Source organism: Passer domesticus, chromosome 2 (assembly GCF_036417665.1).
Source record: "Passer domesticus isolate bPasDom1 chromosome 2, bPasDom1.hap1, whole genome shotgun sequence".
NCBI classification, from domain to species: domain Eukaryota; kingdom Metazoa; phylum Chordata; class Aves; order Passeriformes; family Passeridae; genus Passer; species Passer domesticus.
In genome coordinates this window covers 3978692-4002159 of record NC_087475.1, presented here as the reverse complement: position 1 = coordinate 4002159, position 23468 = coordinate 3978692, and the positions used below count along the sequence as shown (strand labels likewise).

General features: G+C 42.4%; 1 protein-coding gene across 12 annotated transcripts in view; it reads left to right on the top strand.

The window, feature by feature from the left end:
* SH3BGR (SH3 domain binding glutamate rich protein) overlaps positions 1–23468 on the top strand; it is a 27760-nt gene extending 4292 nt beyond the window's left edge. For 4 of the 12 annotated variants that reach the window (XM_064406199.1, XM_064406189.1, XM_064406211.1 and 1 more), the window contains exons 2-7: positions 3871–4056; positions 10271–10351; positions 16506–16703; positions 19790–19819; positions 21871–21981; positions 22974–23468. In XM_064406199.1, the coding sequence (XP_064262269.1) occupies positions 3934–4056; positions 10271–10351; positions 16506–16703; positions 19790–19819; positions 21871–21939 (501 nt within the window). In that variant the 5' untranslated portion in view covers positions 3871–3933 and the 3' untranslated portion in view covers positions 21940–21981; positions 22974–23468. Of the gene's footprint in view, positions 1–2607; positions 2699–2801; positions 3348–3439; positions 3462–3495; positions 3707–3870; positions 4057–10270; positions 10352–16505; positions 16704–18254; positions 18338–19789; positions 19820–21870; positions 21982–22973 lie in introns of those variants that run through there. The other 8 variants (XR_010354577.1, XM_064406251.1, XM_064406240.1 and 5 more) reach the window with 8 other exon arrangements.

Genomic DNA, 23468 nt, shown 5'->3' with positions numbered 1-23468 from the left:
ATTGGCAAAGAATGAAAAAGTCTCTATTTTATGTACTACGTGGTCACCCTAGTCACTGCAAGTGGTTTTCATGTTAATAAATACTTTGTGCAAGTGAATGCAGTGAACCCAGTGACATTCTGGAATGTTATAATTCACTGTGGCTCTGGAGCAAATCTGCAGTTTGTATTTTTCCTCTTGATGCTTCAGAAATTTATTTTAAATATCTCCAGCTTTATCATCTTTCTGCTCCAGACTTAGCTGATATTGAACTATTCATTAAGGCAGGCAGAAGTGGAGACACTTATTTATAGCACTAAAAAGCACTAAATGCTTGGCTTGGAGCAAACAATAAAAAAAAAAATAATGTTGTTGTTAGTCACAGGGGTGTTTAGAATTTGGTAATATCCTGAAAGATTCTAAATTGTGGGAGAAAGAGAATTCATGTCTCACAGAGGAAGTCTTACAGTCTTGCTTCCTACTGCTTATGGTTATGACACCTCTAAAATACTTCTATTTCCTGTGGTTTTGATGACATTTGATTAACTTTCCCCCCTTCAAATCAGCATCAAAAGCAGCAAAACCAGCAGGGCAAGGGAGGGGATTCTGTCCCTCTGTCCCCTCAGGTGAGAGCCCACCTGAGAGCTGCCCCAGGCCTGTCCCAGCCCAGGAGGAGCTGGAGCTGCTGCAGAGAGCCCAGAGGAGGCTCCAGGATGAGCAGAGGGATGGAGCAGCTCTGCTGGCAGCAAAGGCTGGCACAGCTGGCATTGTTCACCTGCACAGGAGAAGCTTTGGGCTGAGCTCAGGGTGGCCTTGCAGGGCCTGCAGGAGCCCCAGGAAAGCTGGAGAGAGACAATTTCCAGGGCATGCAGGGACAGCACACAGGGAATGGCCTTAAAGTGAAGGAATAAAGGGTTAGATTAGATATTAAGATTAAATTCTTCCCTGTGAAGGTGGGCAGGCCCTGGCACAGGTTTGTCAGAGAATCTGTGGCTGACCCTGGAACCCTGGAAGAGCAGAACTCTGGAAGTGGAAGGTTGGATGGGGCTTGGAGCACCCTGGGATAGTGGTAGGTGTCCCTGCCCATGCAGGGGGTTGCAGTGAGATGATTTTTAAGGTCTCTTCCAGCCCAAACCATTCTGTGATTCTGTCATCCAGCCTGGCCCTGAACACTTCCAGGGATGCAAAGTCTGGCAATCCTTACACTCCAGCCAGATACCATTTATTTGAAACTTTTTTTTTTTTTTAATTTTAAGGAACTAGTAGCTAGGGATGGTACAACTCAAGCTTTGCTGAAAGAAAAACTGGCATTGCTGAAATAATATCCTGCTCATCACCACTTTCCAAATAATCTATGCCCAAGTAATTCGAATTCTTCCCATGCCACCAGACAAGGGAGGGCAAAACAAGCTCCTGCAGTCTCATCCATTCTGGGAAAGGCTTTGCATGTCCTCTGTGTTGTTACACCTTACATCTCCCTCTGTGAGTGCTGCTTCCTGGAGACATTTTTTTGGTTTCCCACTTAGTGCCACCCACAACAAAGGTTTGCTTTGTGGTTTCACACTTGGTTGTGTCCCAAGTTTTTTGCTCTGCCTAAACCTCAGTAACGATGAGCCCTAAGACACAGCACATCCTCTGCTCTGTTTATCTTTTTGTCATAGTCAGAAACTCTTTGCCTTTTCCTTTAGCAGCATAATTCCATTACACTTCACTGCTTTACCTCAGCATTAATTTTTTCATACAATTTTTTGCTTTCAGACCTGGTGCTGCCTGAGCCTCCTTGCATTATGAACCTCAAACTGAAGAGAAATTATTAAGAAATTATTAAAAGAAATTATTAAGGTTTAAAAGTTACAGCTTTCATAAACAGAGGAGCACAGAATCCCTGGCTCCATTTCCATGACCTCCTCAGAGGCACCGTCTGTCTGGAGCAGCAGTTATTCCAGGAGCCCTATCTCCTGCAGTGCCTGTGTCCAAAGGGACAGGCTGGCCCTGGAATTGCAGCTGACAGCACTTGAGTGGCCTGGCTCTCAGAGCATGTGATGTTACTCCTGCTGCTGGCTCCTGCAGACTTTATTAACCATTTATACAAACGTTATCCTGCCACTTTCTCCAGTGAAATGTCCTTTGAGCAATCCTTTCTGCTGCCTGTGTTCTGCAAATAACTCTGCAGCTAAATGAGATTATTTCTGTTTAAAAAGAGAAAATAAGAATAGAAATAAGCAGCTTTGAACTCTGTTAACTGCATGGCTTTTGACCACTTTGGATTAGTGTTTTCATTCAAAGTGATGCATTTTCTTTAGCTCACTGCAAACCTCTCCTTCTGTGACAAAAATGTACAGAATTTTATGTTTGCTATTTTTTATAAGCAAGCCTATGTGTAGATAGATGCTTCTTTGTACAAGGAAAAGAAATTTTATCTACTCATGAGAATTCATCTTTCCAGGATAATAGACTGTCACTCTACTTCAGCTCTTCTGTTTTATTAGATTATGGAAATACATAATCCCTGACTTAGTTCTCATCTCATTGCCTGTCCCTCTGATTTAAGCTAGCTTGGTGTCACTTTAATTTCAGGTGTTCAGACATCTGACATATGGAGGACATGGTTTCAAATCACAAGATATAAAAATTACCTTGATGCCTCATTCCAGCTATGTCTGGTGGCAAATTCTTTAAAAGCTGCTCAGGAGCAGCATTCCTTTACTAGGGAAATACAGTGAGTGTTACATTTTCAGAGTAAAGGGATGGGTTATAAGCTCAGTGCCTGCACAGAATCAGCATCATAGGGAATAAAAGGGTCGGGAGTGAATTTTAGAGGTCACAGAAGCTGTCTGTTACAAGCTTTATTTGTATGTAACATGTTCTTTGTGGTCCAACTGGAATGTCATTCTGTAATGGGGGATTTATTTAAGCACAGGAGCTCAGCTGTGCTGGATTTTCTCGAGCCTTAACTCATATTTATATATTATACCTCAAAGAGCAATGGCCATAGACTCAAACACAAGAAATTCCACCTCCACATGAGGAAAAACTTTTTTACACTGAGGGTGGCAGAGCCCTGGAGCAGCTGCCCAGGGATGTGGAGTCTCCGTCTCTGGAGACATTCCAAACCCACCTGGATACTTTCCTGTGTCACCTGCTCCAGCTGACCCTGCCTTGGCTGGGGGTTGGACTGGAAGATCCCTTCCAATCCCAACTACTGTGAAATTTATTTATGCCTAACATTAAAGAGCAGAGACAAGAGGAGCGTGGCTCACAGAAAGCTGAATGTCACTTGGGACTGGGAGGAAGAAGGAGGCTGTAACATGCTGAGGACAATTTGTACATTTTCTGACCTTTGCTGACTTCAGGCAGGATCACCATAGGTATCTGTACATCACATTCCCAGATCTGGGAACACAGTAGGAGGCTTCCTGCTGAGCCTCATTTCTTGGCTGGAGTTGTCACTGCATCCAAGGAGGAAAGAAAGAAGCTGGGGGGTGGGTGTGTGGTGGGAGGGATGGAGTGGCAGCACTCTGGGTGCTGACAGAAAGTGTTGAATCTCAGCTTCAAAAAGTTTGAGGGCTACTGGGGAAGTGAATCCCACTTCAGGAACTTCCAACTTTCAGGAGGAATTTTTTCATGGAAAAAGGATTGGAACACGATGCCAGGAAGGTTTGGAGTCCCCATCCCTTGAGGTATCCAAGGAAGGCCTGGAGGTGGCACTCAGAGCTCTGGGGACAAGGTGGGGCTTGGCCAAAGGGTGAACTCAATGATCTTGGAGCCTTTTCCAACCTAAAAGATTCTCTAAACTTGACAAACTTGCCTGAGTTCTTGTAACAGCAGTTGCTTTTAGAAAACCATTTCCATTTTAAAGTAGGAATGTTGTTTTCCCTTTTTCCTACCCAGATAAAGAAGAAACAGCAAGAAGTCGTGGGCTTTTTAGAGGCCAACAAGATTGACTTTCAGCAAATGGACATAGCAGGAGATGAGGACAACAGGAAATGGATGAGAGAGAATGTCCCGGGTGAAAAAAAGCCTCAGAATGGAATTCCCCTCCCTCCACAGATCTTCAACGAGGAGCGGTACTGTGGGGTAAGAAGCTGTTGGGAAATTTAAGTGTTTCAAAGAGTGTTTTCTCACAGAAAGGGACTATTTTCCATTAATAGGAAGCGTCAAACAAACTCCTTAAAACAATTTGAGATTCACTGTGAAAGAACAACTCTCAGAAAGCATTTTTTAAGCACAGAAAAGCAATGAAACAGAAGATTATTTATGGAGGGAAAATTGACTGGAGAAAGTTCTTGAAGTTTCAGTTAATTTTGATGGAGAGTGTTGATATTTTGTTTGTTTGGACTTATCTGGGTTTCAAGGTACCAGAGGCTGGGAATAGGAATCTTCTTCTTCCATTATAATATACGAATAAATAGGAATATTTGTTTACTGGAATAGTTTCAGGATGTGGTTTGAATTATTGGCATTATATTTCTTATTCAATAAATATCAACCCTTCATAACAGCAACTGTAGCATTCATCAGATGCTTTCATATTTTCATATGTGCTTATAACAGGTTCTTTCTCTTGAGACAGTTTGTTCAAAGCAGAGAAAGATAATATGTGCCAGCATGAATATTAGGACTGTGAATCAAAAGAGATAATCTGAGACCTTTTATTTTCTCCCGGTCTGGGTGGAAATGGCCAGTCTGGAAAGTGCTGGGATCTGATGGCTGGAATGAACCTGCAAAGTGCTCTGGGACACAGGGCACCCAGTGAGCCTGGTTTGGACTTACTGCACAAACCCAGGGTGAACTCCTGAAAGGTTGTACTGGGGCAGCAGGGATTTTCATGCCACTGAGTTTTCAGAATTAACTTCAGTGCTCTCAAAGCAAAAGTTCATAATATGAATATTGGAGTGCAGCTGTTTCCTCATTTCCTCATAGAATTCCTAAAAGAGAAGTTGGTGTGTTGGAGTTCATGTGCATTTCAGCATCCAGTCTGCACCAATAAAAAGTGTAATTTGATATATCTTACTCTGAGTTTTGTGGCAGCCAGTGCTGCAATAAATATTTTTGATGTTCCTTGGAGAAGTATATAAGGAATTAAAGAATAATTGCCTTATAAAGTGTTGCAACTGGTCAGTTTTGACAGTAAATGATAAATATACAGTCTCTACTGCACGTCTGAAGCTATTTCAGGAAGCCAAATAATCTACATATTGAAATAAATTCAAGTGAAGAAATAGTCCTTTGCAAAAACACCTCCATGGGGAAAGAAGTTGCAGCTACTGATTTAAAAACTGAATCAAATTTACAATTAGTCTAAAAGTCTCCAGAATTCTAATGCACCCAGCTCTCAAAGCTCAGAGCTAATGATCCCAGTGGGTGCATAACAAAGCCTAATTTATGGCATCATTATTTCCAAATAAATAAGGTAATGAGATTCATATCAGTGCATGAGGCTTACCCTGCTCCCCAGGGGAAGGTGCCTCGAGGGAGCTGCACAGGGAGTGTGATGTGGGCTGAGAACACGGCCAGGCGCTGCCAGACTGCTGCAAAACCCTCCCAAGAGACACATTCTGCAATAAAACCCTGGGGATTTGCATTTGCTTCCCTGCACAGCCTGTGCAGGGCCAGCAGAGCCCAGAAATCCAGAATTGTTTTAGGCTGGTTAATGTTCATCTGATTCATCTTCCCCCGTGTCCCACTCCTTTGGCCTCAGCCATTTTATTAAAAGCATCCCTGAGGATTGCAAGGGTCTGTGTGACTCCAGTGCAGTATCTTGAATTCATGAAAGTCCTTTTAAAATATATTGCTCTCATCACTTTTTAAGGGCCTCACTCTTGTGGCACCTAAAAACCTTTGAATTTGTAGCCTGGCTAAATGCAGGCAGTTCATACCCATTTCCTGCTATGCCCAAATCACCCTTTAGCTTCAACAGCCCCAATCCAGTATATTTGTAAATGGGAATTGTATCCTCTATTAATCTTCATTTTCCTGAGCTAAACAAGCTTTTTACACCTGTCATTTTTTTTTTGTAAGACATTTTCCCTTTCTCCTTCCGGCTATTTTTTATTTTCTTCATTCACAGTTAGTACTCTTTTTTTTTTTTTAATTTTTTTAAGATCCAATCTGTAACATTTCATTTTCCCCCCATTCTTCTTTCTGGGATCACTCTTTTCCCACATTTCCCTTCTTATCAATGGCCTTATCAGTTGTTCTTATCAATGTTTGGTTCCCATTCACACATGTGCACGTTTGTACACATTACATCATGATGGCCTGGGAGATCTAGCCTTGGGAGATAAAAAGTCAAGATTAAATATTTCCTTCCTTAATCTGAGAAAGGGGTTTGGAGAGAGACATGACAACCTTCAACTCTTTTAAGGGCTGTGGCAAAAAGTGAATTATTGGTCTGAATTCAGTATTGACCCTGCTTTGAGCTGGAGGTTGGTCTAGGTGATCTCCTGAGGTTTCTCCCCACCTGAATTATCTAGGATTTTGTAAAATATGTTCTGCTCTGCATGCACTGGAGGTGGGATGAGCTGTATGCGAAGAAAATGCAGGAAAGAAAATTCAGATCTCGTTTTCAGGAGATCACCTCATTATCTCATTAAAGGTGGGTCAGAACCAGTGGATCAGAGTGATGCAATGGTTCCTGCCTTGGAGGAATGGTCCTTTGGGACATTGTCCAGTGTCCTCTTCTGCAGCTGAGTGAAATTTTTGGAGTGGTGGAAAGGAAAGGGGGTTCTGGGGACAGGTGAGCAGTCTTCTGTTTGTGCTAGAATAGAATGGCAGGATAAAAAGCTAAGCCAGTCTCTCTGCACATCTGCTTTTCTGCTGATACATTTTCTGTATCTTCATTTTCTGGGTAACCATGAAAGGCTGCTCCACTCCACAGCTTATACTGTAAAGTGGAGGATTCTTATAGATGGATTTTTATAAAGATACACTGCCTGGAAGCAGCATTTCCATGAGGTTACAGAAGCTTAAAACTATAAAATAGCTGATAAAATAGCTCAGATCTTATTTTTCTCCAAGATCTTTGGTATTGCCACTTGAAGAAATAGATTAGAAATTGATTCATTTTGTATGCCTGGCTAGAGCACCAATTTCAAGTATCCATTCTAATCCATCAGTGCTGGCAATTATGTCCTTATTTGATCTTTTTCTTAAGCTGCTTCTTTGCTCATGTCTAGACAGACGTCTGCATCTGTGTCACTTGCTAAATATATTGAGCACTCTGTTGCTCTTGTCTTTTCTTTTGCGTGACAAAAACCCTTAGAAAACTAGAAAAGAAAGGAAATGTAAACTTCTGTTTTTCTTTGTAAGCTGAAATCTCTGCTTTCTTCTGTAAACTGAAATCTGTAGAATAGAGTGCCCTTGTATGTACTTTAAAAAACATCTCTGAATTATTTGGTAAGGTTTTTATTTGATGTTGAAATGTGCATTTGCAGCCCAGAAACCAACTGTGTCCTGAGCTGCATCCAGAGCAGTGTGGGCAGAGGTGAGGGGGGGATTGTGCCCCTGTGTCCCCTCAGGTGAGAGCCCACCTGAGAGCTGCCCCAGGCCTGTCCCAGCACAGGAGGAGCTGGAGCTGCTGCAGAGAGCCCAGAGGAGGCTCCAGGATGAGCAGAGGGATGGAGCAGCTCTGCTGGCAGCAAAGGCTGGCACAGCTGGCATTGTTCACCTGCACAGGAGAAGCTTTGGGCTGAGCTCAGGGTGGCCTTGCAGGGCCTGCAGGAGCCCCAGGAAAGCTGGAGAGAGACAATTTCCAGGGCATGCAGGCACAGAACACAGGGGATGGCTCCAGAGAGTAGGTTTAGATTAGATATCAGGAAGAAATTCTTCCCTGTGAGAGTGCTGAGGCCCTGGCCCAGGTTGTCCAGAGAAGTTTTGGCCACCCCTGGATCCTTGGCAGTGTCCAAGGCCAGGTTGGATGTTGGGGCCTGGAGAAACCTGGGACAGTGGAAGGTGTCCCTGCCCAGGCTGGAATGAGATGATCTTTATGGTCCCGTTCCAACTCAGGCCATTTTATGATTCTATCATTTATGTAACTGCTAGAGTCAAATTCATGGAAAGATAGGGACCTCTGGAGGTTTTTAGTCCAGCCTGCTACTCAGAGCAGGGTAGCTTTAAAGTTAGTTTATATTGCCTGGGGCTTTGGCCATCTGAATTCCAAAAGACTCCAAGGATGGTGTTTCCATGCTCTCTCTGTTTGCTCTGACCTGGTTCTGTACCAGCACTGGGGGAAGAATTTTCTGCTGATGTCCACTTGACCAATTGCAGCACTAAAGACCATTTATGTCTTTTCATACAGATAAAATATAATTGCTTACCTGAAATAAATTGTTCCTGCTTATTTTTCTTGCTGCCTGCCTTGGGAACAGTTATCTTTAGTCATTCAGCAAATGGAGATGTGAACAAGTCACCATTAGTAAAGCATGTCTGTAAATACACCATAAAAAAATGATTCCATGATCACTGTAGGCATTCCTTTATCGCTTATTTAATACATGATAGCTTCCTCCTCAGTGTGAGGAAATAAGTGACCTTTCATTTACTGTGGGATGTCATTGCACACTCCCTGTTGCCAAGGAGCCCCTGATATCATAGAAGATTATACCCACTTCTGATAAGGACTTGTCTGGTAATTCATACATTTTACTTGTGTCCTCAGGTCTGGTTATCTACAAAGCTTTGTGTTTGTGGAGGGTTTTATTACACTTGCCATGCACTACTTTTCTCAAAAAGTAGTATCAAGTCCACTTCATGGCCTTTTCTTGTTTTCTTCTCTTTGTTCCCCAGCTCTTGCCATGTCATGCCATGGTTGGCTCAGGCTGCCTTGACTATGTGGTGTGCAGGAGGGCACAAATTTCCTGTGTTTGCATCAAATTCCATGTTAAATTCCAGCCATGTCAAATTCCAGCCCTTCAAATTGCAGAAAATCCTCATTTTCTTGTTTGCTGAAAAAAAATCCATGACCCAATCCTTAATCCAGATGCAGACACTGCCTGGCTTGGATGAGAAGATGTTCTGAGAAATGGGTGGCCTGGAGCAGCAGCAAAATGTGCTCCAGGGCTTCTCCCAGATGGAGCAGTTCCCACTGGGTGTGACTGTGTGAAAGCCAATCTGTCCCTGAGATAAATCAGAGAAATGGGCTGTCATTTGTCCTGCCTGTAAAGCTCTTCCAAACTGCACTGAAATGTTATCAATTCCAGTCTTGTTGGCATTAAGGTGACTTCAAAACCATCCACTCCAGCCTTTCTGATAATTTATACTCTGGAAATACTAAAACAGCTCAATAAAACAACTCAGGTCCTTACCCAGCTTTACAAACAAGTCTCAAGGATGATTCAGCACCTTATTATTTACAGGCTTCTATTCTTGGAGTTATTTGGGATTAGAGGAAGGATGATAACATGATCAAGGCAGCAGTGTAGGGCTCAGCAGGACATGTTCAGTCCCCTGTCTCAGAGCTGCCTGTGATTCTGGGCCAGTCACTCCTGACTGGAGATTCTTCTGGAACTTCAATATTTATTGCTTTTTACCTGTGTCAGATGTGAGCTGTGAAGTTCCCAGTGACAAAAGCAGTGATAGCAAAACTTCCTTAATTGATGGGAGTGCTGTAGAGGTGAAAGCAGTAAAGGGCATGCAAGCTGTAGCTGGCAGGATAGGAGGCATCCCTGGTGTTCTCAGCTCCATTTCCACTGAAAACAGGCATTTAATGTACTGGTTGATAATTTCATTTCACCAGGGCATAAGACATTTTGGCTGGTACATGGATATCAGAGAGAACAGCACAACCCTTTCCTAAGTCAGTCTGAATCTAACATCATTTTCTGACCAGACTGCCTTTCTCTAAAATGAAGTTTCCTTGTTACCATTTCACTCGAGCTATCATATTTACTGTTGCCTTTTATTTTCCATAAAGAAGTTCCAGGGTTTTGAAGGCCTATTTTGTGTCCTTACTCACAGCAAGTTTTATTTTAACATTTGAAAGGAATAGCTTTGCCTTGGAGTGTACAGCTGAGGCACGTTAAAATGAGACAATTTCATCTGATTCTGCTGTGGATGGGATATAATTAAAGTGTAAGTCTCTGGAGAGATTTGCTCATTTATTCATTTTGCCACTCTGTGTGAAACTCCCTTTATCTGTGTTTTCTTCCTGGGGCTCAGATAATGCAGACAATTGTACAAATGCATGGCCATTGTCATCTATGTGGGATTTGCTTGGGCTGGTCTCTTCCTCCTGTGCTTTTTGTTTGATTTTTCATACCAATTCTCTGTTGTTTGTTTGTTCCTTTCGTAGGATTTTGAATCCTTTTTCTCTGCCAAGGAGGAAAACATTATTTATTCGTTCCTGGGCCTTGCTCCTCCTCCAGGCACAAAGGTATGCCCTTCCATGGGGATCACTTATTTGATTTTGATAAAAAATGAACATTAGCAGTGACTCAGCATGTCACATTAGAGGCAGTGGCAAGCAATATGTTAGATGTTGGAGCAGCAAAGTGTTCTTAGGGGAAAAAAAAGTGGCTGGTTCAGTAAATAGTAGAAAATACTTCTTTCTTGCCTTCTTTCACTGCAGGCTCGTTACCATGGCTCCAGCTGATGGGTTTGTTGTTGTTGTTGACACAAAGCAGTGTTTTATTATGTTCAGCTTTTAAATGTTGCAGACTCCCTCACACAATTCCTAGGTGGTGTTGGTTACAAGAAGCCTTCCCTTGCTCCTGACCACATTGGACAGGGCCAATCCTGGTCCCCAACATGGGGTTGGGATCAGACCCATCCCATCCTTCACTGGCACCATGGAACTCTCTCCCTCTGCCTGCAGGAGAAAGGGGCTCACCCAGCCCCTTCACCAAGTCCCTTTGGCAAGTCTGCCTCTGGTTCTCCATCACATTTTGACAATGTTCTAATGTATTTCTGGCAAAAGAAAAACATTTTATTTTGATGGGTTTTTTTTCCCCTGGTGTTGTTTTTTACAGAAACCAATGTGTTTTTTCTTTATTAGAATCTTCTTCTAATTAGAAGTTTTATAACTGAGACTGTTACAGCTCTGCTATCCTGAGCTCATAAAATATTGCCATCTTTAACGTGGGTGAGCCAACAAAAGAAATTAATCAAGAGAGTGATGAGCCAGAGCGACAGGAGAACTCTGCTGCATTGTGGTGACCTGGCTGAGGAAGTGCCTTGGAGCAGGAGATCTGCCTTGGTCCAGCTCTGCAGCAGCTTTGAGTGAAACACCACTGGAAATATTTCTTTATCCTCTTCTGTAAAAGCAGAGGGGGAAAAAAAGGAGCCTTTTCTAAGTGCTTTGAGAACCACAGCTGACAACACACTCAGGGGTGTGTTTTAAATGTCCCAGTTGTTATAAATGTCTTTGCCACTGAGTCCCTGCATGATAAGGAGAGTGATTTAAACTTTCTGCTTTAGCTGTGCCATCTCCCACCCAGGGAAATAAAAATGACTTGTCTACCTCACAAGGGTCTTGTGAGAATTCATTTAATTAACATTCACAAAGCCATGAAAGGCTTAAAGGACTGCAGGTATTACACATTATAGTCATTATAAAAGATATGTGGAGAATCAGTGAGATAAAGAAAATTGCATTTTTCCACCTTCCCACTCCACAGATTATCTGCTTCTTCATGCAAGGTCCTGGTAGATTCCATATCTGTGAAGCAAAGTGACAATTTTTTAGAATTCATTAGTTCCCAGCTGTCAGCAGAGACTATTACCATTTCTACATTGTGACTACCTTGGAAAAGTTGAAAATAATATGTTTGGTACATTCTGCTGGGCAGATTTGTTTGTCAGTGCCATTGGTAGCAGGCATGTCTTGTTTACAGTGATTAACTGCTGCCTTGGTGGTGGCTGCAGGCCAGAGACTGCAAATAAGTGAGAGTGTTTGTAAAGTCCCTGTTAAATGTGGAATTCTGATAGTCTCCCCTTCGGAGTCTATTCCTGTTTGTGAGAGACATACACACTTCTTGCAGAGGTGTTTCTCAGCATCTTCACTGCAGGAGAGGCTGCCTGCTTTGTCTAACAAAGAATTCTCCTGCTCTGCTTCTCTTTCTGCTTCCCCCTCATTCTCTGCCAACTCCACCTTAGATAAGCACAATGGATGGCTCGTGACACTGATTTCCAGCAGCATAAATCTGGAATTATAAATCAGGTGTGGAAGAGATGGTGATGGTGACACATGTGACAAGGTTTCCTATTAATCCCTTCTTTAAAAAATGTGTGGGTTTTGGGTTTTTTCTTTTCTGGAATGAAGAAGCAAACTATAAAGCATGGAATCACCACAAGCAGTATGCATTTTCTTTCTGGAGATTTCTACTATGCTGAGACATGACAAAGATTAATATGAAGCTGATACCTGTTTGACCCAAATCATTCAGTAATTCTCTGATAGTGTGATTTTATCATACCAAGTACATCTATTGCCTTAAAGCGTGCAATGTGCCCATAAAATGCAGTGACTTTACAGGAAACCAATCCATATTTGTGGTGCCTCAGCAAGGGTTTGTTAGCTCCCATCATCCTTTCTCCTATTTCCTTCTGACCACAATGGTTTTTGTGTTTTCTAAAGCATCATTAAGCAGGGCTGAGCAGAACAGTTTTCTGTGCCTGAGAGAAGTAGCAGACATAGTGCAGCTTGTGTTAATAAGTATTTTAATCTATTAATACCAAACACCTCCTCACCTCAAGGAACACCTGGTCTAGATTAGTTCCAGACACAGTTCAGGGCAGGCTGGGATTTAAGGGCAGCTGTGCCTGACCCAAAGATCACTCAAATTTGTGACAGATTTCTAAGAGAGCCTGTTTAATTTTGGATTAGTGGCCTGAGTGATGTCCCAATAGGATTCACGTGTAGATCTGAACTTTAATCAGTGTAGTTTGTATGTTTGGGGTCACGTGTGTCAATCTCAGCTGCCTCAAAAGTTGGGTACATTTTTTTAAAGCTGGCACCATTTTTATGCTTAGTCTGACTCAGTGAACTCAGTGATTTATGTGATTTGAGGGTCTGTTTTCAAATATTGCATACTTGAAGCCTTAATCCCACTATTCTTGATCTTAATATCCAGAATCTTGATATCCCCAAATCTGTAGATACTCAAGCTTAAGTTAGCGGAAGAAAGCTTCTTCTAAATCTGCTTTGAATTACAAATTTGTGCTATGTGCACTTTATTTAAAGAGAAAATGACCTGTCAGCCAATCTTTAGAAATGGTACTTCATTTTCAATTCGTTGAAAATTAAATTCTGTGTTTCTATGGAGAGCCAGTGTGGCAATGCTATTCTGAATGTCAGAGTTCTCCATATAATTAACAAGAACTCTGTGTGTGTGTATATGTGTTCTGGCTGATAACATGCTGCTTCTAGAGTTTAGTTCTTTCAGATACAACTCTTTTTTGTGCCTTGTGATCTAAGTATGTGATTCATCTGAGATGGATTCACACAAAGGGGTCATTTTAATTAGGATGCTCTCTGTGGTTCTTATGCATTTTATGTCCCAGCCAAAAATACTGAGTGTATGGATTTTAATGAAATTTGTGCTGAAAATAAATATTTAATCTATTTCAAGACCAGGTTGGATGGGGCTCTGAGCAACCAGGTCTAGTGGAGTGTGTCCCTGCCCATGGCAAGGAGGTTGGAATGAGATGATCTTGAAGATCATCTTTTGCTCCCTTCCAACCCAAATCATGGTCAGTGATTCTGTTAATTTAATTTTCATTAACGCTGTCCTTTTCATTTAAGAAACTTCAGCAAAGAAAGTATCTGTAAGAAGTTGCCATTTCCGTAAGAAAATAATGTGTTAACACAATGTTGCACAAGAGAATTTCAATGTATGTTTGTGTTACTACATATTTCAATCTTCAAATATTTTTTGGTTTCTGGGAGAAAAGTAAACAATAAACCAAGCTGAACAAATGTCTCTGTAGATCCGTTTTAATAACAATGCCACCAGCATCAGAGTGCAGTGAACCCACAGTTTTATGTGCACTTGAAATGAGACGATATTGCCAGAAAAAGAAATTGTCTTTTCTCCCTCCTCCTTCCTCTGGCTCCTTCTGCTCCCTCCCAGCTGCTCATCCCTCTCCCCAGCATCCCCCACGTGCTGGCACAAACACTTGTGCAGCTGTGTGACAGAGTGGGAAAGTGCTGTGAGGTTTTGCTTTTTAAAGCTTTCATCTTGATCAGCTCCTGCTCCACTTCCAGAGGAAGGAGAACTTAGGGACCTTTGTGCCCACTCTCTGTTCACTGCAAGTAACTTGGATGTTAAACTGACTTCCCACAACTCAGAAAATTGCCAAAAGAGCACCAAGCCCTACAGGCGGTCAAGTTTCAGCAAAAACATCAAACTGCTGTGATATCTGCTTCCTAACATTCCTGAGCTCCTTTCCATCATTTCTGTCCCCATCCAGCAGAGCTTGCCAGCAGGAGGACATCTCTTATGTCCCACAGCACACCCTGGGACAAAGATCCCTAAGCCAGCACTCAGCCAGTAGCTCTGGGGATAAAAGTCAGCCTGACATGCCCTGTTCTGCAGAACAAGAGCACTGGCTGAGGTATTTTCTGTGGTATTTTCTGAGACCCTTGTTGTTGGAAGGAAAGGAAGGAATCTGACTCCATGTTCTTAGAAGGCTAATTTATTATTTTATGATATTATGTTATATTAAAGAATGCTATACTAAAACTATACTAAACTATACTAAAGAGTACAGAAAGGATACTTACAGAAAGCTAGAAAGATAATAATGAAAAACTCATGACTCTCCTCAGAGAGTCTGACACAGCTGGCTGTAATTGGCCAATAAGTAAAAACAATTCACATGCAACCAATGAAATAATCACCTGTTGGTAAACAATGTCCAAACCACGTTCCAAAACACAGGAGAAGCAATGAGATAATTATTGTTTTCCTTTTTCTCTGAGCCTTCTCAGCTTCCCAGGAGAGAAATCCTGGGCAAAGGGATTTTTCCAGAAAATATGATGGTAACAGATATCATCATGGGACACTGGAGGAGGACTTGTGAAGTTTAAAGGACAGGGGAACATGACTGAGAGCTTCTGTTTAACTGTGGAGACAAATGAAATCATGGAAAAGCAGCAAACCCCAAAGTAACCAGGTGGCTGAGCTGTAAGGGTTTGGTCACAGGGATGGGGAGGAGTTTGTCCCCTCTCAGGGATGGGAAGGAGTTTGTCTCCTCCCAGGGATGTGCTGCTCTTCCCAAAGTGTGTAGAACTCAGGGTGACACAGGACAGGAGCTCCCCTGAGTGCCAGGGGAGCCCACCCCAGGTAACACCTCTCAGAGGGGGTCAAATTTCCTTTTAATGAACAAGATTCTTTACCTCTCTACTACAGATCACTTCCAAAATCTCTCCCTGATGATGATTAGAATTTTTCTTCACAGCCAATTTGTACTCACTTTGCATCTCCCTCAGCACTCCTCCTTGTCCTATCCCTGTCTGATGTTTACCCTGATCTATTTTTGGGAGTGCCATCATATCCCCTCACAGCATCACTTTCAATAGATTAAAGCAATGAAGCTTTTTTTGTCCCCCTTTGGTAGGACAGGCTCTCCACTCCCTCAGATGTTCCTGGACCCTCTGCACCTGCTCCAGTCTGAGTTTCTCCTTCTTGAGCCTGAGTGACTGGGATGGCACAGAGCAATCCAGAGGAGGCTTTTCCTCACCTCATGCATCTGAGGATTACATTTTTTACCTCTTTCATTGTCCCATCACCCTCATGGCTCAGTTATCTCATGCTAATTTAAATACATCCATCTTTTTCTTATCTTTTTCTTCCTTGGTGATCATTAACTGACAAGCTCCTAAAGTGCAATAGAAAAATCACTTTCTAATGTCTGACCCAGAACTGCTTGTCCCAAATAAGGTGACTTTGCACTTCATGCTCTTGCATTTCATCATATTTCTGCTGTTCCACTCGAAGCCTCCTTTTGTCTGACACAGTGTGGGAGCCACTGTGACCTTTCAGAGCCACCTGGCTGAAAGGACACCAGGATATTTGTCAAATAAAGAACTTCTCAGGAGCTGCTTGGTTATGGTGCTGGAATAAATGGACTTGAGTGACTGATGTGGGAAGAATTTCCTGATGTTTTTAAGCAAGAAAGTTAAGAGACTAAATGTGAAATCCTTTATTGCTTCTGTTTTCCTGGAGCTTTTGGATGATGTTTAATTGGAATTCATGCTGGTGGAAAAAGGGGTTTTTTTTACTGAAACTCAAATGTGCCATCAGGGTGAACTTTGGTTTCTATTGAACTTTCAGAGGAAGGTTAGAGAATCTGCTATGCTGAGAAGTGCTTGAATTCATGTTTTCCCCAACAAATCCCACCTGGTCAGCATGCCAGCAAGTGTTCTTTTCACAGGAGAAATACACCCTAAAAGGGGGTATTTTCATTTAAGAGCTGAAGCAAAAACAGAAAAACATTTTCCCAAAACAAGAAACTCAAGAATTTTATAGAAATGACTTGTTGATTATGTGCCCTGAAGCTTACAATGACTTCCCCTTTGCTGCCAGGAGCCTGAAAAGTCTGATGCCACAGAGGAGAAGTCTGATGCCACAGAGGAGAAATCTGAAGCCACAGAAGATAAATCTGATTCCAAGGATGAAAAGTCTGATGCAACAAATGAAACTGAGGCACACACAGAAGACAAGGGAGATGAAGGGGCTCCTGAAGAGGCTCAGTCTGGCCAGACACCCCCAGAAGGTCAACAGGTAATTTTTCCTTTCTCTTTGTGATCTGAGGGTTTTATGTGAGCTAAGCACGTGGAACATAAACCCACAAGCACCCCTGGTGTGCCCAGGGTGACTGATTGCAGAGTGCCTCTTGGATGTGTTTTCTTTGATATAAGATGATATCAAACCTGGATAAAATTCCAGGGAACTTTGTTCTCATTCTTGAATATCAACAGCTGCCTTTTGCCACTTGTTACCCCAAGCTTTTTATTTTATTTTGATGGTCATTGGGAACCAGAGTCTAGTTATGGAGGGTAATTTAGGACTAGACATCTGAGTCCTGCCTGGGTGAAAAAAAAAATTTGCTGCTCTCAATGGCCAGCAAGTGCAGTGCTGATAAATCTGGCTGTAAATGTTTGCTGCAGATCTGACAGTGACTTCTCCAGGCCTTGCAGAATCCCCTGGACAGTGCAGAAAGAGAAGCCAATGTTTTCCTTCCTGTCTGCTCCTGCTCTGGTAGTACAGATCTCAAACTGCAGCTCAGGTTTGAGCTGCATCCTTTAAGGATGGCTTCATTTGGGTGCTGACTCTTCCCAGGGAGTCAGGCCTGCTTGTCAGGATATTCTGTGTTTGGAGATCAGATGGTCCCTGGGGAATATCCAGCCCAAATGCATCACTTCTCACATCAAAGATCAGAACAAATGGAGTTTGGGGTTTTTTCATCTAGCTGCAATATTTCTCCAGAGGAAACACCTCTCTGTAGGCCTTTCCTCACTGCCCTTTTTATTAGTGACTGATCTGGTCACTGTTGGGCTGGGAAAGCCCCTTTTACACACCCTCAGGCACATCTCAGCCACTGGGAAGTCCCACTCATGATTTCATAACAGTGATAAGGACAGTCCTCAGTGGGAACTAAATTCTTCCCTAAGAAAAATTATATCCAAGCATTTTCCATGTTGCTATGAATTTCAGCTGGCAGGTGAGTGCCATCAAACTCCTTTTTTATTGTTTCATAAAAGGAGCCAAAACTGCTGCCTGGCTTGGGTTCCCTGCCCTTCTGGCTGGAATTCTGCTTTAATGCTTTTCAAATGAGGGCAGAATGCTGGAATTTGTCTGCAAATGTGTCAGGCAGCTGTGGAGGAGAGGTTTTGCACTGACATCATGCAGCACCACTCCTATACAACCAGCACCTTGCTCCACTTCTCACAGAAGGGATTGGAGTTAAAAGTGGCAAATAGATTTCTTTGTAGTTTTTCAGGGAGGGGAGAGACAGAGGAGAGAGCACAGAAAACACTTTTTGCCCTGTTCCACCACCCACTTCCCATGTCACCCAGGACAAATCACTTCAGTGCTGTGGCATCTGCCTGCCTTGCTATAGTTCATCCCAATTATCACTTCTGTTGGGATGGCATGAATCATTCTGTAGGAATTCTGCTATTCTCACTCACTGCAGACAGCACACAGAGGACAGGGTTAGATGAGAAGAGCAACTCTGAGGCAGCTACAGCGAGATGAATTCCACCTTTTGTCTCTGTATCTCATTTTTTGCTTATAAAAGAAAGTAAAAATACCATTTCCTTACCTGAGCAGGGTTTTATAAAAGTAAAGAGCTCAAAGACTGCCAGATTGCCATCAGAGTATCTCCCCTGGATGTTAAGTCCTAAAGGATAGAGGTATTTTCAACACAAACATTTGAAAGATGGCAGTTTTATGTTCCATGGCTGAATTAATATGCCAGGGGGAATTCAGTACTGAAATTTTGGCCTTATTTAGCACTGCTTCAAACCACCTCCAAAACGACTCCCATTGTGGGGTGTAACCAAGCCAGCTTTTCTCCAGTGGCTTTGCAGGAGAAATGTCAGCGCTGTGGAAAATTCTGGAATTACCTCAGCCTTTGCCAGTGAGCCCAGGCCATAAACCAGAGCAAACTGGGGCTGGCTCAGCCCTGGGGCTGCAGGAGGCTCCAGGTTTCAGGAGGCTCCTCCCGTGCTCAGGAGCAGGGGATGTTCAGTGTGGAGCTTGCAGCTCTCTGCACCTTCTGCTGCTGCTCCTGGGAGATGCAGAAATGCAGAAGCTCCAGGTTTTTGTCTGCATGGATGCAGTGCCCCATTCCTGCTTTGTCTGTCCCTTTGGTTTTGAGTTTCCTGAGGAGAAGACTGAGCTCCAGCTCACATGGACCCTGCTGGTCACTCCATGTGCTGGTAATAAATTTTCTGTGTTTCACTGTCTGATTTTGAATTCAGATTTAAGCTTGGAGGTTCGAGCATTTTTTAAGTGGTGTCCCAGTTAAATCAGTTTTCAGTACAGATTAGGCTCCCTTCAGGGCAAAATTATTTTAGAAACATGTTGAAAAATCATATTATGGTGCAAGTCTGTATCCTGTCTCAGCAATTCCTCAGGCCATATTTAAACCTTGGCACTGCAATTCACTCCTTTAAGTCATTCCATGAGAACTCAAATCAACCCCTCTGCCTTCTGTGTGGCACTGTGACATTTGTCTCTTGTCTTTGGGATTTTGTGTAGGATCAGCTCTTTCCCCCAAAAGCCAGCTTAGGATCCACCATTAAATTCTATTCACTTTTTTTTTTCTTTTAAAAAAAAATCTCTTTTATCACTTCTGCTCAATCTACAGTCTAAAACCAGCTTGTATTATTTTTTATTCCCTGTTGAGCCAAGGCATCTGTTGCAGCCTACAACACTTAACAGAATCACAAGACAAATTCTGAATGATGATATATAGCATAGATAAGACTCTCTGTAATTCTGATTATACTTACATTTTGTAGACCAGCTAATTACCAAAAAACCCCGCAAAAACTCCACCTGGACAAGGGAACAAAAACCAGCTTCAAATCTTTGTTTGCCAGTGTAGCAGTTTTGATTGGAAGTAACTGAGGAAAAGGGAGCTCAATTTAATGATTTTATACCATTTTCCAGCATAAAAGTTAAGCTTGAATGTGCTTTGTGAGTTAATTTGTAGGACAGTATCTCCAAATGAGTCCAGTGAATTCCACATAATTTTCCTAAATTTAGTGTTTAACTTCTGCTGTGTTTACCCTGTCTCATTTCTGTTATTCTTTCTTTATTTTATCTTTTTAATATTTTCTTTTGTATCTCATCTGTAGGAAGGCGAGGAAGAACATGCAGCAACAGGGGTATAGTACACCTGGATATTTTATTAACATCTTTTGTTTGTGTGTATTTAATTTCTTTTCAGTCCTTTTGCTTCACTCACAAGCTGGTAAATTCTTATTCATGAAAGTAAACACACCACAGTCATATTCTGCTAGAGATAATGATTGGTCCTATTGTGGTGTTATTGACTGGGAACAAAGATGGGCCTTTAATCATTAAAAGCTGTAAATGGAATGGAAATTGTCCGTCACAGAGCCTTCAATATAATTTGCCAAGGACTCCCATGACAAGTCCATCTTTGATAATCACTGACTGACACCATGCTGTGATTGCATTTTCAGTGTGAAAGACTTGTTCTGACAATTTAGGCAGTTCTGCCCATAAAGGAGATATTTCCCTTGTGAGAATTTCTAACACCCAGGTGCAAATCCTCAAACACTTTTCTGCTTTGCCCAAACCTTCAGGATCACCCAGTGCCACCCCAGCCCCACCAGCATCACCCCAAACCCTGTCCCCAAGGCCACATCCAGACTCCTCTGGGCCAATTCCAGTGACTCCAAACCTCCCTGGGCAGCTCAGCCCAAGGCCTGACCACTCTGCCAGGGAAATTTTCTAATCTCCAATCTGAACCTCTTCTGATGCAATTTAAGGCCATTTCCTTTGTCCTTTCATTGGCAGCAGAACCCAAACCCCCCTCACTGCCCCTCCTGTCAGGAGCTGTGCAGAGCAATGAGGTCCCCCTGAGCCCCCTTTTCTCCATCCTGAACCTCCCCAGCTCCCTCAGCTGCTCCTTCCAGGGTGTTTTTTCCTGACCCTAAAGCTCCTGGAGCCATGGGCAAAGTGCAGAGGTTCCTGGAGAGGCTGGTGAGGGCCACCAAGCCTGGCTAGTTTTACCCTGGCACCACCAACTAATGCTTCAAGCAAGACAAAGAACCAATTTTTCCCTTTAAAAGTTATTTTACTTGAATTTTGGATGGAAGTTGGTAATGTCTGAAAGATGTGGTTTGTCAGTGGGATCTCCTGGCATAAGAACTTCTAATCCACAGATGTTTGTGTTACATTTCTGTTTTTTCAGAATGTGATTCTTTAGTTCAATGTTTTTTTCCCTGGAAAAACATTCCCTGAAACCAGGAATCTGATTCAAACAGCTCCATTCCCAAGCAGGTATTTAAGCAGGATTTCACTTCAGCAACTCAGGTGTGACTCCTGCAGAGACAGGAGGTGCCTGGGAGGGAAAACAAAGCTCTGGGCTGCTCATGTAAAACCTGCAGTCCTGGCTGAAAGCTCATTATTGATTCTTTGATTGGTTATTTGATTATGCCAGGAAGAAATTCACGTCACTTTTGCAGTCCAAGCAGTTTGTGAAGGGGCTGCAGATTGAGATAAAGCTGATTCATACACATGGGAGTGCCTTTGGACAAGGGATGGCTGGAAGAGGAGCAGAGGAGCCCACAAAGCAATTTCCAGCTGTTTTTCAGAGCAGAGGTTCATTCATTCTAGAAAGAGAATAAGCAGAGATTCTTGTCTGTGTGACACAAATTCAGTTTTCAGATAACTGTTGATTGAAGCAAAGGGCTGTTGTCATTCAATTGTTTCATTTCTCCTGCATAAAAGAGAGAAATAAGAACTTTAGAGATAGAAACAAGGCTATGTTATCTGATTCCAGGTGATTTTTAGATCATTCAGGAGTCTAGTGCCATGAATCTTTAGTTGTTTACTGCTTCAGGAAAGTGTATAATTAAAAATATTAAACTTTTTGTCATATTTACACATATTTCATATTCTTAGTTTGATTTTGAGCATCTATTTGCAGCTTAACCACATGTTCTAACCTCCCTAGGAAAAGAATTCTTATAGTCCTGCATGTGCCTATAAACTCCATGAAATAAATCCCTGCCATGTTGAGATAAAAAACTCTATACATTAACTCTGGTTTTGAATGTCAAAGAATACTGCATTTACTAGAAATAGAACTGTGGTAAAAGCAGAGCTTTGCATTTCAAGACTGTTTATTTTTTTTCTTTCAATTCCTATATGATAACTACAAATATTTTCTATTTAAAAACAAAAGGAAGAAGAAGAAGAAGAGCAGGGAGAGGGAGAAGAAAAGGAAGAGGTGGAGGAGCAGGAAGAGTCTTAGTACAGTTCCCTACAACACAATATTTCTTGAACAGGTTTTCAGGTAAATATTGAAGCATCAAGTACAGTTTCTAAATGCCCTTACAGTAAGATAAAATTGCAATTTTTGTAATTATTGTTGTGGACAGGTGAAGTGTCCATGCATAAAGTACCCAGCTGATGACTCAAAAGTAGATTTAGCTGTTGTAGCTTGTCTTTCACATGGAATAAGAATTATTCCCTCTTCTCTCTTACTCAGCTACTGATTCCACTGCAGCTTTTAGGAGCTCTACGCCTCACATGAATTCCTCTCTCAAATTCAGTTGAAAACTTAAAATACTGGTAAGAGAGAGGAGCCTGATGGGAAATATGACTCAGTATGAAACTACTGAAAATAGGCCAAATTTAAAGCCACAAAAGAGGAAGCACCTGGAAGGCAGAGTTTGTCCTGTGTGGATGTGTGAGCACACCAGCACTGCTCAAGTTCTGCCAGCATGTGCTTTCTAATTTTAATTTTCAGGTTTTCAGGTTTTCTCCTTCCTCTGTCCATTCTCCCCTGCATTGGAATACAGATGAGAAAATCACTTTCTGGGGAGAAACTCAAACTTAGAAGAGAGTTGGAACTTCCAGCAGATTTCCCTTTGGGTGATGGGACTTCCTCCTGATCACAGATACAAAATGCCCTTTCTAGGATCCATAGACTCATGGAATGGTTTGGGTTGGGAAGGACCTGGAAGATGACCCAGTTCCAACCCCTCTGCCATGGGCAGGGACACCTTCCACTATCCCAGGCTGCTCCAAGGCCCATCCAGCCTGTCCTGGGCTGGATTCCCAGCTGACTCAGACTCTGAGGTAGCTGCCAAAGGTTTCACCAACCAGGTGCAGGTGGGATTTCTCAACAGGGCAGGAAATCCATCACTTCTTTCATGCCGCCTCTCCCAAATCCGGGTTCATCTGTTGCATGGGAATTAATTCATCACAGCATTGTGCAGAGTTCAGATCTGTAACATCACACAAGTGCTGAGTTCTAATTGATTTTTCTTTGTTTTTGCTCAGGAAGCACCAGCTGGAGCCACCCCACCAAAGAAAAGAAAATCCCTTTCTCAAGCAAAGCACCACTACCTTTAGTGCCTGTATGAACATAAAAACAGAACACAGCCACCACTCTGTCCCACCTGTAACCTTTATATATATATTTGGTATTCCAGTTGCTTGTTAAAATGCATCTCGTGTCTGACAGATGGTATTTCAGTCAATTGTTATGTGTTGGGATAGTTTTGTCCATGTCACATTTAGATTGTGAGCTCTCCAGGGCAGGAACCACGTGTCTCTTCATGTCCAAACACTGCCAAGCACGTTGCTGCCACTCAGCAGCACTCACACCCCTGATGTCTTCAGAGGAAAAGAAATTCATCACTGAAAACTGCAAAGAGGCTTCCTGTACACAAGCCATGTGAGTCACTTCTCCCTCAGCTGGCATTTGAAAATGATTGAGATTCCCATTGTGCAGCAGTTTAAATAAATGTGTTTTCTTGTCTGCTAAAGCATTAA